Here is a 13,751-nt window from a genome sequence, read left to right as displayed (position 1 = left end):
CAGTTTTTATTCTCAGAGGCTTACAAAACCAGACTGGATAACATCCTGAGGAACCTCATCTGACCTCAGTGCAAACTCTGCTTTGAGCAGCAGTTGGACTAGAGACCTCCTGAGGTCCCTTCTAACCTTAATTGTTCTGTGCTTCTGTATGAACATTTATTAATGAAAATTCTTAAATTAAAAAATATGGTATAAATATGTAATGGGAATATGGTTCCAGAAAATTAAAATTATATTATTTCTGGGGTGCTGAGCACCTCCATTTGCAAATCTGATACTCAGATTTATTTCTAATAGTTTGGGTACTCACTGTAGGTTTTAAGTATAATCTTCAGTGTTCTTTACACTGTACTGAACTTCAATTCCTAGCTAAGAAATGAAAGATGAATCAATTTAACAGGAAAATGAAGTAATTATTGTCTGTATAATGCCTCTATATAAGATTTGTGATATTCTTAATTGCTAACTCTCCCAGTCTTGCAGTTGAAAGTGTTTATTTTATTTGGCTATCTGAAGACTCCTACTTGTTTTGTTTCCCCTCCCTTACAGATACATGAGCATATGGCAGATAACCCTTGAAATGGGGGCGCAGAAGCAGCCTGGTTTTACAGTTGCGCTAGCAGATCGACCAGTTCCAAGCTCTTCTCTGCAGCCCGCACAGGGTTCTTCAGATCTCAGCCAAGGCAGTGTGATTCCTCAACAGGAACAAGCATTGTCCCAACCTGTGTATCTAAAGGCCCTTACCATACCGCTGTATCAGCCCGTCCAGACAGGATGCTTTCAGCCAAACAGCCAGTTAGTGACTGGCAGGAGCTGTGTAAATCTAGAGAGCAGTAACATACCTCTAATCCTGAATCCTCTTGTTCCTTCTGAAGGCACAGATCAGCCTCAGTCAGCTTTTCATAAACAACTTGGGCAAACTCTAACATTGAACATAGTGAGCACTTTTCCAGTTTTATCACCACCAAATTCTTGTGTAAATGCATCTATTGGAAGCCCAGGGAAATCAAAAAAAGCTGGGAAATATATCTGCAAACACTGTGGACGAGATTGTTTGAAGCCAAGTGTCCTTGAGAAACATATTCGCTCTCACACAGGAGAGAGGCCCTTTCCGTGCACCACTTGTGGTATTGCATTTAAAACTCAAAGCAATTTGTATAAACACAGAAGAACACAAACGCATGTCAACAATACCAGACTGCCCTCAGACTCTGACAACAGTGGCATATTGGAGCAAAATGAGAAATCAACAGAGAACATCACGTCACATCAAGGCAGCAAGCTACTTAGTAGCACCTGTGAAGACAAGGGGATACAGATAAAACAAATGAGTTCAGAGACCAGTGCTGTAACAGACACTAAGAAACTTCTTAATGACCTTTCACTGCTGGCAACAAGCAATTCACCCTTTGCCTCAGCAAATCGAGAAACAACGAATCGGTCCTTTAGTTCAAAGGCTAATCAGGGGGTTCCTGAAAGGGAACCTCGAAGTTTATCACCTCCAGGAGCTTTGCCAAATGGTCAGTGCCAGAGAAAGAAGATACAGGAGCAAAGAACTCCAACTGCCAATAAGCATATTCAGTTGCAAAGGCAGCACGCAACCTCTTCAGAAAAACAGTGGGATTACAAGCCATTTGACTGCAAACTAAAGAAGTGTGAGAGCACTGACTCAGGGTATCTGTCACGCTCCGATAGTACAGAACAACAGATGGCATCATCCAGCCCATTGCACAGTCTCTGTGAACACAGCACAGAACTGGAAAATGAAACTGCCTTCAGCAGCGTAAGGTGTACCTCCGGAAGCAGCGCAAAGCTAGATGCAGCTGAGAAAGCTACAGCCTTGATGCTAGAGAAAAAAAGGCTGGAAGAACACATTTCAAAACTTATTTCTCATAACAAAAGCGTGGTCGATGATACCCAGTTAGACAATGTTAGGCCCAGAAAAACTGTCCTTTCTAAACAGGGAAGCATTGATCTGCCAATGCCTTATACATACAAAGACTCTTTCCACTTTGACATCAGAACTTGCGATGTAAATAGGAAAAAGAATCTTTCCCTTTGTTCAGCAAAATCTACCTTTGCACCCCTAGAAAAATGCAAGCCAATGTTTTTTCATTCAGTCCCCACCCAGTTCTCCACAACAATAGATACCGTGCCCGTTACACGCAGCAACTCTTTGCCGTTTGTGGAGGGCACAAGGATGGTACATGACAAAGCAGGTTGCTCAAAACCACTTTCTCTTACTAAGCAGTCTGTAAATACAGGCACTGCTAGTCTGCTGCCTAGCAACAATCTTGCTGCAAATTCAGTGGATTTTGCTAATAGCCATCCCCGAGCTCTAGTCAGACAAACAGCAGTGGACGATCTGCCACTAAGTAATGTGGTTGATCATCCTCCTCCCTCGGAGGAGTTGCAAGGAAGTAAAAAGCTTGGGGCTGGAGAAGTAATCAGTACTAAAAAGAAGAAACACAATCAGAGGAAATTAAAGATGTTCTCTCAAGAAAAATGGCAAATGTATGGAGATGAAACATTTAAGAAAATCTATCAAAAAATGAAAAGCAGTCAAAATGCCAAGAAAATGAAACAAAGGGGGAATAAGATTACAGATATTACAAGCTTCACTCCTGATTCAAAGGAATCAGTCAGCAGTACTGAAATTACTGAGGAAAGAGATGGCAAGAGCTCTGTAAGTGACAGTGTTTCCTCCCTTGTGACAACAGGTTTAAACACTGGTAAATCAGAAACCTGTACTAATGGTAATCATCTTCTACAGAATGTGTCCTCCGAGGAAACTGCAGACAGTGTCACCTACGTAATGGAGACATCACATTCAGCAAACGCTAGTGCACGTACTGTAAGGAGCAAAACTTCCCAAGACCTCAGTGGCAGCGACACAGACAAATACGCAGGTGGCAACAGCACAGTACTAGCTCCAAGCAGTTGTGAGCTCAGGCTTCAAAATACTCCATGTCAGCTAAACACTAACAGAAGGAATGATGACTGCTTGCCAGTACAGAGTAGCAAGGGGGAAAAACCAAGCCCTGGGAAAGAATCTAGTACATTTGAATCAGATTGTAAAAGCACTTCAGACAATTATGGAAACCATAGCAGGAATAAGGAAACTGGCCAGCGTGCCCTGACACCCCCATGGGTCCATTGCAACAACAACAGAGAAGCTGCAGGGAAATCCCAGAACTTACCGTCAGAAAGAAAAAAGCTGAAATTTGAAGTGGAGAAGATACAAAACATTATTTCGAAGTCTTGCCCTAGTCCCGGTAGTGAAAACAATGCAGTAAATGAAGCAGAGAGAGTCTGTTGCACTAGCACTCAGTGTCTTTCCACAGCACCGGTGAAATCCTCCAGCAAAGCAGAGGAGCAAAAATTAAGCATGGGAATTAATGAATCCACTGGAGGTACTGAGAATGTGGAGTATATGAAAACAATCAAACTCTCCGCAAAAGCTCTTCATGATAGTGATGTTAACCTTCTTTCACACTCAGCAGGTGTGTCAGAAGCTTCATTTGTGGGATTTTTTGGGCCAGAATTAAGGGGAAGTGATGGCAATTCTTTTGCCTTGCACGATGCAACAGACAAAGATGTCAAAACATGTCTTGTGAAAACAGGAGCAAAAGTACCACTTTTCAGTGACAGTGCTGATGACATGGCTTCTAGAATTCATCATCTGCAATCTGGTCATTTAACTCCAGTCCCACAACAAAATGCCTTTTCTCCAAAATATATCCTTAAATTGCCGCAAGACAAGGGAGCCTCAGATTTGTCGCTTTTGCTTAGATCAGAACAGAAGATTCTACCTTGCACATCTGTGACAGACACCCTAACCAACCCCCCCCGCTCTTCCAACAGCGGATCACTCAGTTCTTGTTCTAATGATGCACTTTGGTCCCCTTTAAAATTTGAAGTGAGACAAAAGGCCAGCAAAGGAGAGCTACGATGGAATGTACATGCAAACTGGAAAACTCCGGTATTTTGTGCACCAGTCAGTTCAGAAAAAACAAGTATCTTAACCACAGCAGATAACAGCTTTTATAACCAAAACTTCAAGCAGCAGGATATTGTAAGAGATGCTTGGAAAAACAAATGGAACAAAAAGAAATTAAATTATCAAAGGCAAACAGAAGAGAAGTGGATGAGCATAACTACTTCCTCTGCACAGACCCCAAAGAAGAAAATATGCTTTACTTCTATGTATACAAGTGGTTTTTTCATATCAGCTGACATCAAAGAAGAGAGGAAGGTTTTACATCATCTTTGCTCAGGAAGTGACTCTCTGATAGTGACGTCAGCTTCTAGCAAGGCTGCAGAGCCAACAATCATGGGGTGGGATGGAGGTGGAAGTCCGTACGTTCTTAAGGACACTTTACCACCACTGCAGGATACGCAGCATTCTCAGAGCTCAGCAGACAACCCCACTTATTTTTGCCATTCTGTTGGCACTTTTTATTGCCACACTCTCACCACTCACTGTAAAGAATTCCCAGCGCTGCCCCATAAGAATCTGACTGGCTGCTCTGGAAGTTTAACAGTATCAAGCACAAAGAGCACCTTCCCATCACTAAATGCTGAACCTCGATTAACTTGGTGTTGTTTAACAAGAAGCCTTCCTCTGCCTGCTGAGCAGAAGGGGAATGCAGACTCCGCTTACTCCTCCATGCACACCTGTGACAAGGAGTCTGGCAATGAGCGCACACTGTCAAAATACGATATTTCTATTTTCAAAATGAAAAATATTAGCAAGACTGTGGCATATGGCTTAACAAACGGGAGTTTAAAAACACTGGTTTCATCCTTTTCTAAAGGACAACAGATGCAGGAGGTAATATTAATAATCCTATTTCCTTCCAAGAGAGGGTGTAATCGGCTGACACCCCCCCATTAAATAAAAGAATTACCAAAAGTATATTTATAGACATCTACAGGCATTTGTCGATATAGAATTTACAATTTTTGTTTTTATAAGATAAGCTACATATTCATTTGATGCATGACAAATACATACTTTTCTATGAATATTTAAGTTTCTTTCACTTAGGAATTTCAGTAGGAATGCTGTCTACTGAGAAGAGTGTATTTCTATTTCTTGATGCATATGTATCTCACTTTTTTATATGTATTTTCATTTTAAATGAATATTTGAATTAGAGTAGGACTTAAGTAGACAATTAATGTCAAGGCTTCACTGTACTTGGAGATACTTGGAATCAAAGCCAGACTGTGGACTAGATCTCTCATTGTTTAGATACACTGAAATGTCAACAAAACCAAATTGCATTAATACCCAATAAAGTGTTTAAGGCTTGAAAGCTTTTCATTTTTAGGTAAGTGAAGACAGACTAGTCTCTCTGTACAGAGCCTAGAACAGCTCTGTAAGACTAAGCTTACTTTTTATATAGGAAGAAGAATACAAAAGAACATACACTAGTTCTATATAGATCCACAAAAGCAGTGAGTTATTTTAATTTTATTTTATAAAAGTAGATGGACAAAGTGATTAGAAAAAACTAACATACAAATTCTAGGAGAAATTCAGAATTGTGCTATTTAACTTCTATGCTATTCAGTGCTATTTTAAAAAGTGTAGATTTCCAATCTCTCAGTTAATGTAATTCCCAATTTTCATGTACTTCATGTACTTCATTTTTTTCTGATATTCTCAACAGTTAAGCTCAGCATCTCCTGGTGGTGCTTTCAAAAATATTTCAGAGCAAAAGAAGAAAACAGTAGTTTGCAAAAAGGAAAAACTCTCAACAAATAAACTCAAGAGGAGCCACAAACAGAAAAAGATTAAAGTCACTCCAAAATGGTAAGGAATATGGTTTTCAGCTTTCCCAGATACAGACATAATTTTGCTAAAGTGGGTGTAAAAGGTCCACAAAAAATAAGAAGTCATCCCCAAAATTCAACCATGTCAAAATTGGGGGAAAAAAATTAAATCTCTCCGAAAGAGCTATTTGCACATTGCAGCAGTTCCACAAAGGTAAACTATTAGAAATATCAATATGTTGTTTACTATCAGGAACAGACTTTTCTAAGCAAAACAGATATATACCAAAGAAACATGATGACTGGTCAGTTGACTCTCACTATGCTATAGAAATTATTCTTATCTGCCAAAATTGTCAGCATTTACTTTTATTTTAAGGGAACCCAAATAATTAAGTTTTTAATCCTGTTACAGCTAATAGCAGTGTGTGAGACCCTTTTGTCCTCAGAAGATCTATATCCTGAACTTTATTCACAAAAGAATGCAGAAGAATAAATATCAAGTTCAAACCCAAACTAACAAAACCATCTGCAGTTTAAAGGATCTTTCGGTTTAAATAAAAAGCAGGAAGAATTTGAGTATAAAACTATCAAAGGCACATTGTATCAATCAGCACAGTTTCTCCGTATTTAATGGGAGTTCATATCAGTGGAAGATTTAGCCTCTAATCTTTCAAGAGTGTGGGGTATCAGAATGTCTGATGAATTGCTTCAATAAGAAACACATACTGTGTGCATACATCCTTCTTATTTTATTTCATGACCAAAATCAGACAGAGTGACTCCCCTGGGGACAAATCAGTGTCAGTAACTTAATCACTGTGTCTGGTTTGGCAAACAGCACTGCCATTTTGAAGGATTATAAGAACAAAAATAGATGACTCAGGTCTATGTTATCCAGTCTAGTGACATTCCTCTGGGACTTCTTTCTGCTTTGGTTTTTGGGTGGTGGTGTTTGGTGGGTTTTTTGGTGGTTTTTTTTTTCCTTTGTTTTTCTTTGTTTGTTTTTCCCCTGCTGGTCTCAGATTTATTTATTTGGCTATATCGAAAAAGTACAGAGACTCAATTAAGTATAGGGTCCTGAAAGCTCAGGTCATACATATTAGTAGCTTACTGGCCAAACTATTAATCATTAAATGTAATACATATTTCTAATACACCAAACTTCTGAATAAGCATGTCCTTTTAGATTTACTTATTACTCTGTGTATAGTGGCTGATTCTAGCGATACAGGAATGGGACCGTCCAATGTACTTTACTCTCCATCATTAAGAGTTACTGAAAGATCTAGCTAGAGTAGAAAACAAAACAGAGTTGGGTTATCCAGCATGAGTTTTCTAACTAACTGAAGTAATTACATTGTTCATTAGTGATGATGAACAGGTAGCACATAAGTAGTGAAATGAAAAGTAGAAAAGCCAACAACTATGCAATCTCAGGTGATTCCTGTGCGATTCAAGTCATTATGAAGTATGTTGTTTTAAAATTCCAGCTATAGGAAAAAGGATCTGTTATTCCTGAATCCTTTTCTCTTAGCAAACCAAGGATTTCCTGAATCCTACTGAGGAAAAATGTAATAAAATAATTGTGTGTCTCTTACCTAAAATCCTGATTTTTTTTTTTTTTGAGTCAACATAAATGAACATCTCCTTCACAGTATAATTGCCGTTAGACTTAAATTTACCTGATGATGTGGTATTTTTCTACTCTGGCTGCTTTTAGATAGCACATACTTGTTTACCCTTCCAATGCCATTGGCATTGCAGGTACAGAGGGAGGCACGTCCATGGATATGCTCAGTTGAACCGATTAAGCAAGCGGCATTGTTTTCCAAATAGAACACTGGATGCTTTGAAAAAGGGCTACTCATCACAACCCTGTAAATTTAATAAGTATAAGTGCCACTCTCCTCAATCAAAGGTACAAGGTAAGTGTTTTGAATATTTTTTAATGTACTGAATGTTTATTTTTTAAGAGAATGAACGTTAACAGTATCTCTGATAGGCACCTGTTCCACATGGAACTGCAAAACCACTATTGTCCTTCAGTATGTTCCATGAGTAAAAATACAAACATCTCACACATTTTCAGAACTGAACGCACAATGATTTTCATACACATACTTACATATGCGAATCTGACAATTAGGAGGGCATTTTAAAAAGAAGTAGTTCAAAATAACCTTCCACTAGAAGCCTAAACAGTTTTAAGATGGATCTTTATCAGTTTCTGAAACAAGATTGTACGTCTGCAGTGCGAAATGAGCTTGGTGTGTTGACTTGTCTTCTGTGTTTCAATTACCACCTCTCCACTTAATTAGTGGTATTAATGCAAGTGATGTTTATGCCACAACCATCTTGGAAGCCAGGACAATACCTTGTGTTTGTTCACAGCGCATATGAATAGCTATTACTTTGTGGGACAGTAATGGCCAATAAAAAACCACAAAACCCAAACACACATATAGTAAATGAGAAAATGTGTCAGGCTTAGAATAAAAATTTACAGAAAATAGTAAAAACATAGAAGTTAGTTCAGTGATATGACGAGAAATTTAGTAAGTTTTAGCATGTTGGGGAATAAAAATAAAAGTAAAAGTTTCTTCAACCTCTGTTCAATAGGAAATTACCTACACCAGCAAAAAGACACATCTTGTTCCACTTCAGACAAGCCACTTTGCAGAAGGAATAAAGAAGGAAAGAATAACTCAGGAATGTTTTCCCACACTGAAAATCTAAACCATGTTAAACAAAAAGACAAAATGGATAAAAAAGTAGGTATTGTTTTTTAATTCATCTATTACTTTTTATTAAAACAAAAAAAGGTATTGGTAATTAAAACTTGAATTATATTCAGCTGTTTTAAAGTTCAAGTTGAGACGACTTTGTATCACAGATTTTGTTTAAAAATGTGCTAAAGGTATTTTGGGGGTTAAAATATAATGAAAACTTACTAATGTTAGAATTAGCTTTTTTAAAAGAAACAATTAAACCTGTATCACTTAAAAAGAGTATTTCTCATGCTTGCTGTCAGAGGATCGATTACCACTGACGTCGGAGGTGCCAGTAGATGCAGCACAGAGTATCCTGAGACAGACAGGAAGTTTCAAAGCAGAAACGTGGCGAGCGTAGTAAGGGCCACGTAGCGGTGGGAAGAATGTGTCCAGCATCGCAGCTGAATTTCTTTAGCCCTTTGTGGAAGACAGTGAAAGGGGCCTTAGACACATCTGCACGTGCTGCAAACAATGCTGTTGTATGCAGTGTGGGCACAGCTTCTGGGAGTATTCCGTGCTTATCCTAAGCCTCATACGTTTCCCTAGACTTCTGCTGGCCATACTTGAAGACAAAAGCTACTGAGCCAGACCGCTGTTACGTAGCATGAGCATTGGTTCTTCCTGCATAAGCAGGAACCGAATCCTTAAAATGTTTTTACTAAGTAATTTTATTTTCTACACATATCTCAACACTTTGGACATTGTAGTATTTCTTTCAGACTCATCACAAACCTTTCCCCCTGCATTGCACAAACATCGTTGCAATACATATATTAAAATATCTTAATGAAAAGAATGTCATCCTAGACAGTACATACAAATGCACTAACTCCTAACCCCTATCATCCATAAATTATTAGCATGGTCCGTCACCTTACCAGGAAAAAAAAACACCTGAGGAAAAAATACATTCTTTACTACACCTCCCACGCACACTGGAAGGAAAAAAAAAGTTTTCTCATCAAAAGAGGGACGAGTAACTTGGTCTGCAGTAATAAAAAAAAAAAAAAAAAGACTGCAAATATAATCACAGTTGCATAAATAAAGGTTGACATTATCCTTAGTTATTCAGTGGATATGAGTTATAGCAGACACAAATGTGTTTTATTGATATAGTCAACTTAGTTATCACTGCACTTTTATAAAGGATGGAATTGTGCTGGATTAAAAATTTTAAATATAAATTTATTTTTTCCCCCCTAATTTCTACAGGATATTTCTGGGCAAATCAGGGAACACACAAGAACAAACTTCTCTTTTCAGAACATTACAGCTCCTCTGGAAATATCTGTGACAGCTCATTCCTTTTCATCCACAGTTAATACAGCCATGCAGCAAGCCAGCAGTGATGTGGAAATCTGCTGTTTAGTGACACAACCGCTTGTGCTTCAGCGATCAGGCCCAGGGGAGTCACAGCCAAACCTTCAGAGTGACTCCGTGGCATCTCCTTTTTGGTCTTGCCCTTCTGATTTTACAAATACAGGCACAGGTCACCAACTTGACAGCACAAACTCAGGGACTACTGGTCCTCTTTCCTTACATCTAGAAGCAAGCCAGGAGAACATACTAAATGTAGAGTCAGATAGTCAAAGATTTGGTACATTAGACCCGGTGATCCAGGCCTCAGGAAAGGAGAAACCTCCAGCTGAAGAAAACACATATTCATCTCCAGAGGACAACTCAACTCCCGGTTCCCAGCCTGGATGTTCATGTTTATTTGGATCAAAAGCAGAGTCTCTTCCTGAGTCAGTCCCAAGGGCTAAATCACCCAGTATAGAATACACAGTGCAGGCAAACATTTCTCAAAAAATCCTTGACCTTCATGGAAGTGCAGACAAGAATGGAACCCACCTGCAGTCAAATAGCTATGGAAGGCCACACGAAACAGCTACTACTACCTTTAAAAAGACCCCAATTACTCTCAGGTCCCCCGAGTTCAAGACTTACTCTGCCACACTTTCCAAGACATACAAAAAGAGAGGTTTAGAGATGATGAGGAAGCAAACCAGAGTCGAGTATGATGACACTAGTAGTGATGATGAAGATAGGCTTGTTATAGAAATATAGCAAATAGGCTGCTAACAAGATGCTTGTATGGTGGCCCGTTACAGAAGGAAATACCATAGATGTTTGATCTATAATTCTGAAGCACCTTAAAATCAGAAAAGCCATTCTTCTGTGCAATAGGCAGCATTCTCTTCTGAAGAGTCCATTCTTTCAAGGATTCAAACTTTAAGAAAACTTATTTGAAGCAAAGAGGGAGCTGGCATCACACATTTAAATGCAAGTGGTAAACCTGTGTTTATGAGGGGTTTCCAGCATTGTTAACCTTCTTACAAGTGCTAGCTGCCAGTTACTACTAAAAGGCTGCAGTGTATTTATTTACTACTGACAATACTATAGCCGCAGCTTCCTCAATATGTGAGCTAAGATCTCTTGGAAGGGTATGGAACGTATTCTCTTCTGTATAATCCTCTTTTCTTGTCGTCACTGCCATCTGTACTGGGAGTGATACACTGGCATTAAGGGGAAGATCTGCTCCTTAAGTACCCATGATATTGGAAGAGTCTGGAAAAATGCTGATCTTTTTCCATGTTGCACAAATGTCAATGCTTCTTTGTGACAAATGACACAAGCATGCTTTGCTTTGTGTTTTGTGCCTTTTATGCCAAGTTCTACTCAAATATTCTTCATTTCTAGTTGGAGAATATGGGTGTTAGCTATTGATACTTCCTTGTGGTAAAATTTCTGACAAGGAGTTTCTCATGATATGCATCACATTGTGCTCCAACTGATGTCATCTGGAATGTTTCATTTTTATTGTAATCTTAAGTTTAACTGCAATGATGCTATTTTATTGAGAGTGAAGAAGCTATATGGCATAGCTTGTTTTCTTTTTTTAAGAAAACGTTTTGTGCTATGAACCCTAAAATTTACTGGTTTCTATGTGAATAAATAATTAGATATTTTAATTTGACCAAGTGTATTCACTTGCTTGATTAAACTGATAAATATTAAAAACATTCCACTTCTATGTTATAGTCAAATTCTATACTTAAACTTCTACCATTCTTAGAGTGTGAATCGTACATAGGGCTTAATGGATTAACCTACATGGGATATTTAGAGTTGCTTTTACTTTAATCATGCACAGGTAAGCATATATAGATCATACTCACAAAGAAATCTAGTATACTACATGAGAAAAACAAATGTATATGTGCAAAAAGATGCCAAAACAGCTAACAGAGTTAAAACAAGTGCTAAGTCCTATGCAATTCCTGTGTTTTCAGATGTCTTACAAACATGACAAGTCTTGAGGTCATCCATACAGAGCTTCACCTTTAGCCTAAAATTCTGTTCATAAATTTATTACTGGCATAGAAAACAAGAACTGTGATCAAAATATTGCACCAATTCCTAATTCTAATGTGTAAAAAAAAAAAAAGCTAGGAAAAAAAATCTACTCTTTCAGAATAGAGGATGAACCATGAAATGTACTTTTCCCTTTCTAAAAATGTTACAATATTACACCAATTACACCAATAATTGGTGTCAAAACTGCAAGGAAAAAATCTAGGAATAACAGTTTAAGGAATTATGCATTTTTATTCTCCCGCTTCATTTCTCACTTACGAATTGCTGGGGTTTTATAGCAATAGTATTACTACTAATCTGTTGGGTTGTGATCAGAATTTGCAGCTCAGACATACAGTGAACCGGTCTGTTCCTTTGCTACACTTTACGGTCAACTTCTGTAAACCTGAGCTTTATCTCCCCATACCACACAATGAGAGGGTAAGGTGACAGCCTTAATGTTACTGAATGATATGTAACAGCCGCCTCAACTTGGGAATCTTGGTATTTAGAGCTCAGCAAGCAGAGGCGTACCATTGAAGAATGAATGGCATCAACAATGGTGGATTGCAAGGCACTGCAAATTGCATCTTTTGTTGACCGATACAGTACAAACCCCACCATTTTGTTTAGAATGATACCACTGAAAAGAATGATTCAGCTGTAGATTGGGTTTATATTAGATTTTTCTCATTATATTGCTAAATTATTTTATCTTAATAAAAATGAAAAATGAAGATGCTAGTACATGCACTACTATTATATTTCAAGCACATTAACATTTAATTTTTAGTAGCAGTTATGCTAAATTTCTTAGTCTACCTCAAACCTTAGCAGAAGAACTAACATGTTACTCAGGAAACTTCTGAGTGAGATTATTAGCGAGGAAAATGTTGATACCATCACTAATATGACAGGTTTCACTAGGTTTGGCATTACAAGGACAAGAAAGATCAAAGAAAAAAAGTCTTGAAATCTTTCTTGCTCTGTTCAGTATCTATGCTCCAAGACAAACCAGAGAGGTATTTGGGTGAATCACAGGTACAAAGAATTTAAATAGTGTGAATTCAAAGTAGTACACTAATATAGCTCCAATTTGGGAGAAAAAGCGGAAAAGAAGAGGGATGCGGAGGAGATGCCATCAATGCTGCCACAATGTTAAACCATTCAAAGTTTTGGAAAATTTTTCTGATGAAACCACTGAAAGTTACATCTGGATTCTGAATCCGTAGAAAAAGCAGGAGAAAAAGAAACGCGGTGCTTACGGAGGTACACGAGTCGCAGAGTTCCCAGCAATACTGCTGGCCAAGCTTTATTAATTAAAGGCCACAGGACTGCTGTCACACGGGTACTTGCATGAATATGTTCATTAGATAATCGTACTAACAAAAAAGCACATGCCTGATTTCACCTGCTTTAGCTTCAGATCTTTCTCCATCTTCGTTTTCAAACTTCCTACATATCTTTGTTAATAGTAATATGGATGACAAGAAAGTATTTTTCTTAATTTTTAATCAGAATTTTCAATTCTGTGCCATTCCATCAAAAATTTGACAAAGTAAAACTTTAAATGCTTCAAACTTCTGAAAAGTCTCTTAAAAATGTAGTCTTTCAGAGCTAATGGAAAATTTCCATACCTATTAAATCTATCTGATCCAGCTGTAAAGAGAAGCTTTGAGAAGCACCTCTAGAAAGCAAAGTACAAGAAAGCCATTACACCAAACCACACCAGCAGTCTCCACAGCAACTACATTCACCTCTTGCTTGTGCAAGAGTTCTATTTTTATAATTTATGGACATGTAATGAATATGCTATATAAAGTTGTTTGCATGATGTTT

General features: G+C 38.0%; 1 protein-coding gene across 1 annotated transcript; it reads left to right on the top strand.

Moving 5' to 3' along the window:
• Positions 1 to 553: 553 nt before the first annotated feature.
• On the top strand, positions 554 to 10,622 carry ZNF831 (zinc finger protein 831; the record flags this gene model as incomplete). The annotated part of the gene is made up of 5 exons (XM_082007333.1): positions 554 to 4,834; positions 5,679 to 5,821; positions 7,549 to 7,709; positions 8,404 to 8,555; positions 9,768 to 10,622. The coding sequence occupies 5 exons, from the start codon at positions 554 to 556 to the stop codon at positions 10,620 to 10,622; spliced, it is 5,592 nt and encodes a 1,863-aa protein (XP_081863459.1).
• Between the last annotated feature and the right edge of the window lie 3,129 nt (positions 10,623 to 13,751).

Source organism: Phaethon aethereus (assembly GCF_964289735.1).
Source record: "Phaethon aethereus genome assembly, chromosome: 16".
NCBI classification, from domain to species: Eukaryota; Metazoa; Chordata; class Aves; order Phaethontiformes; family Phaethontidae; genus Phaethon; species Phaethon aethereus.
This window is presented reverse-complemented; position numbering and strand designations above follow the sequence as displayed.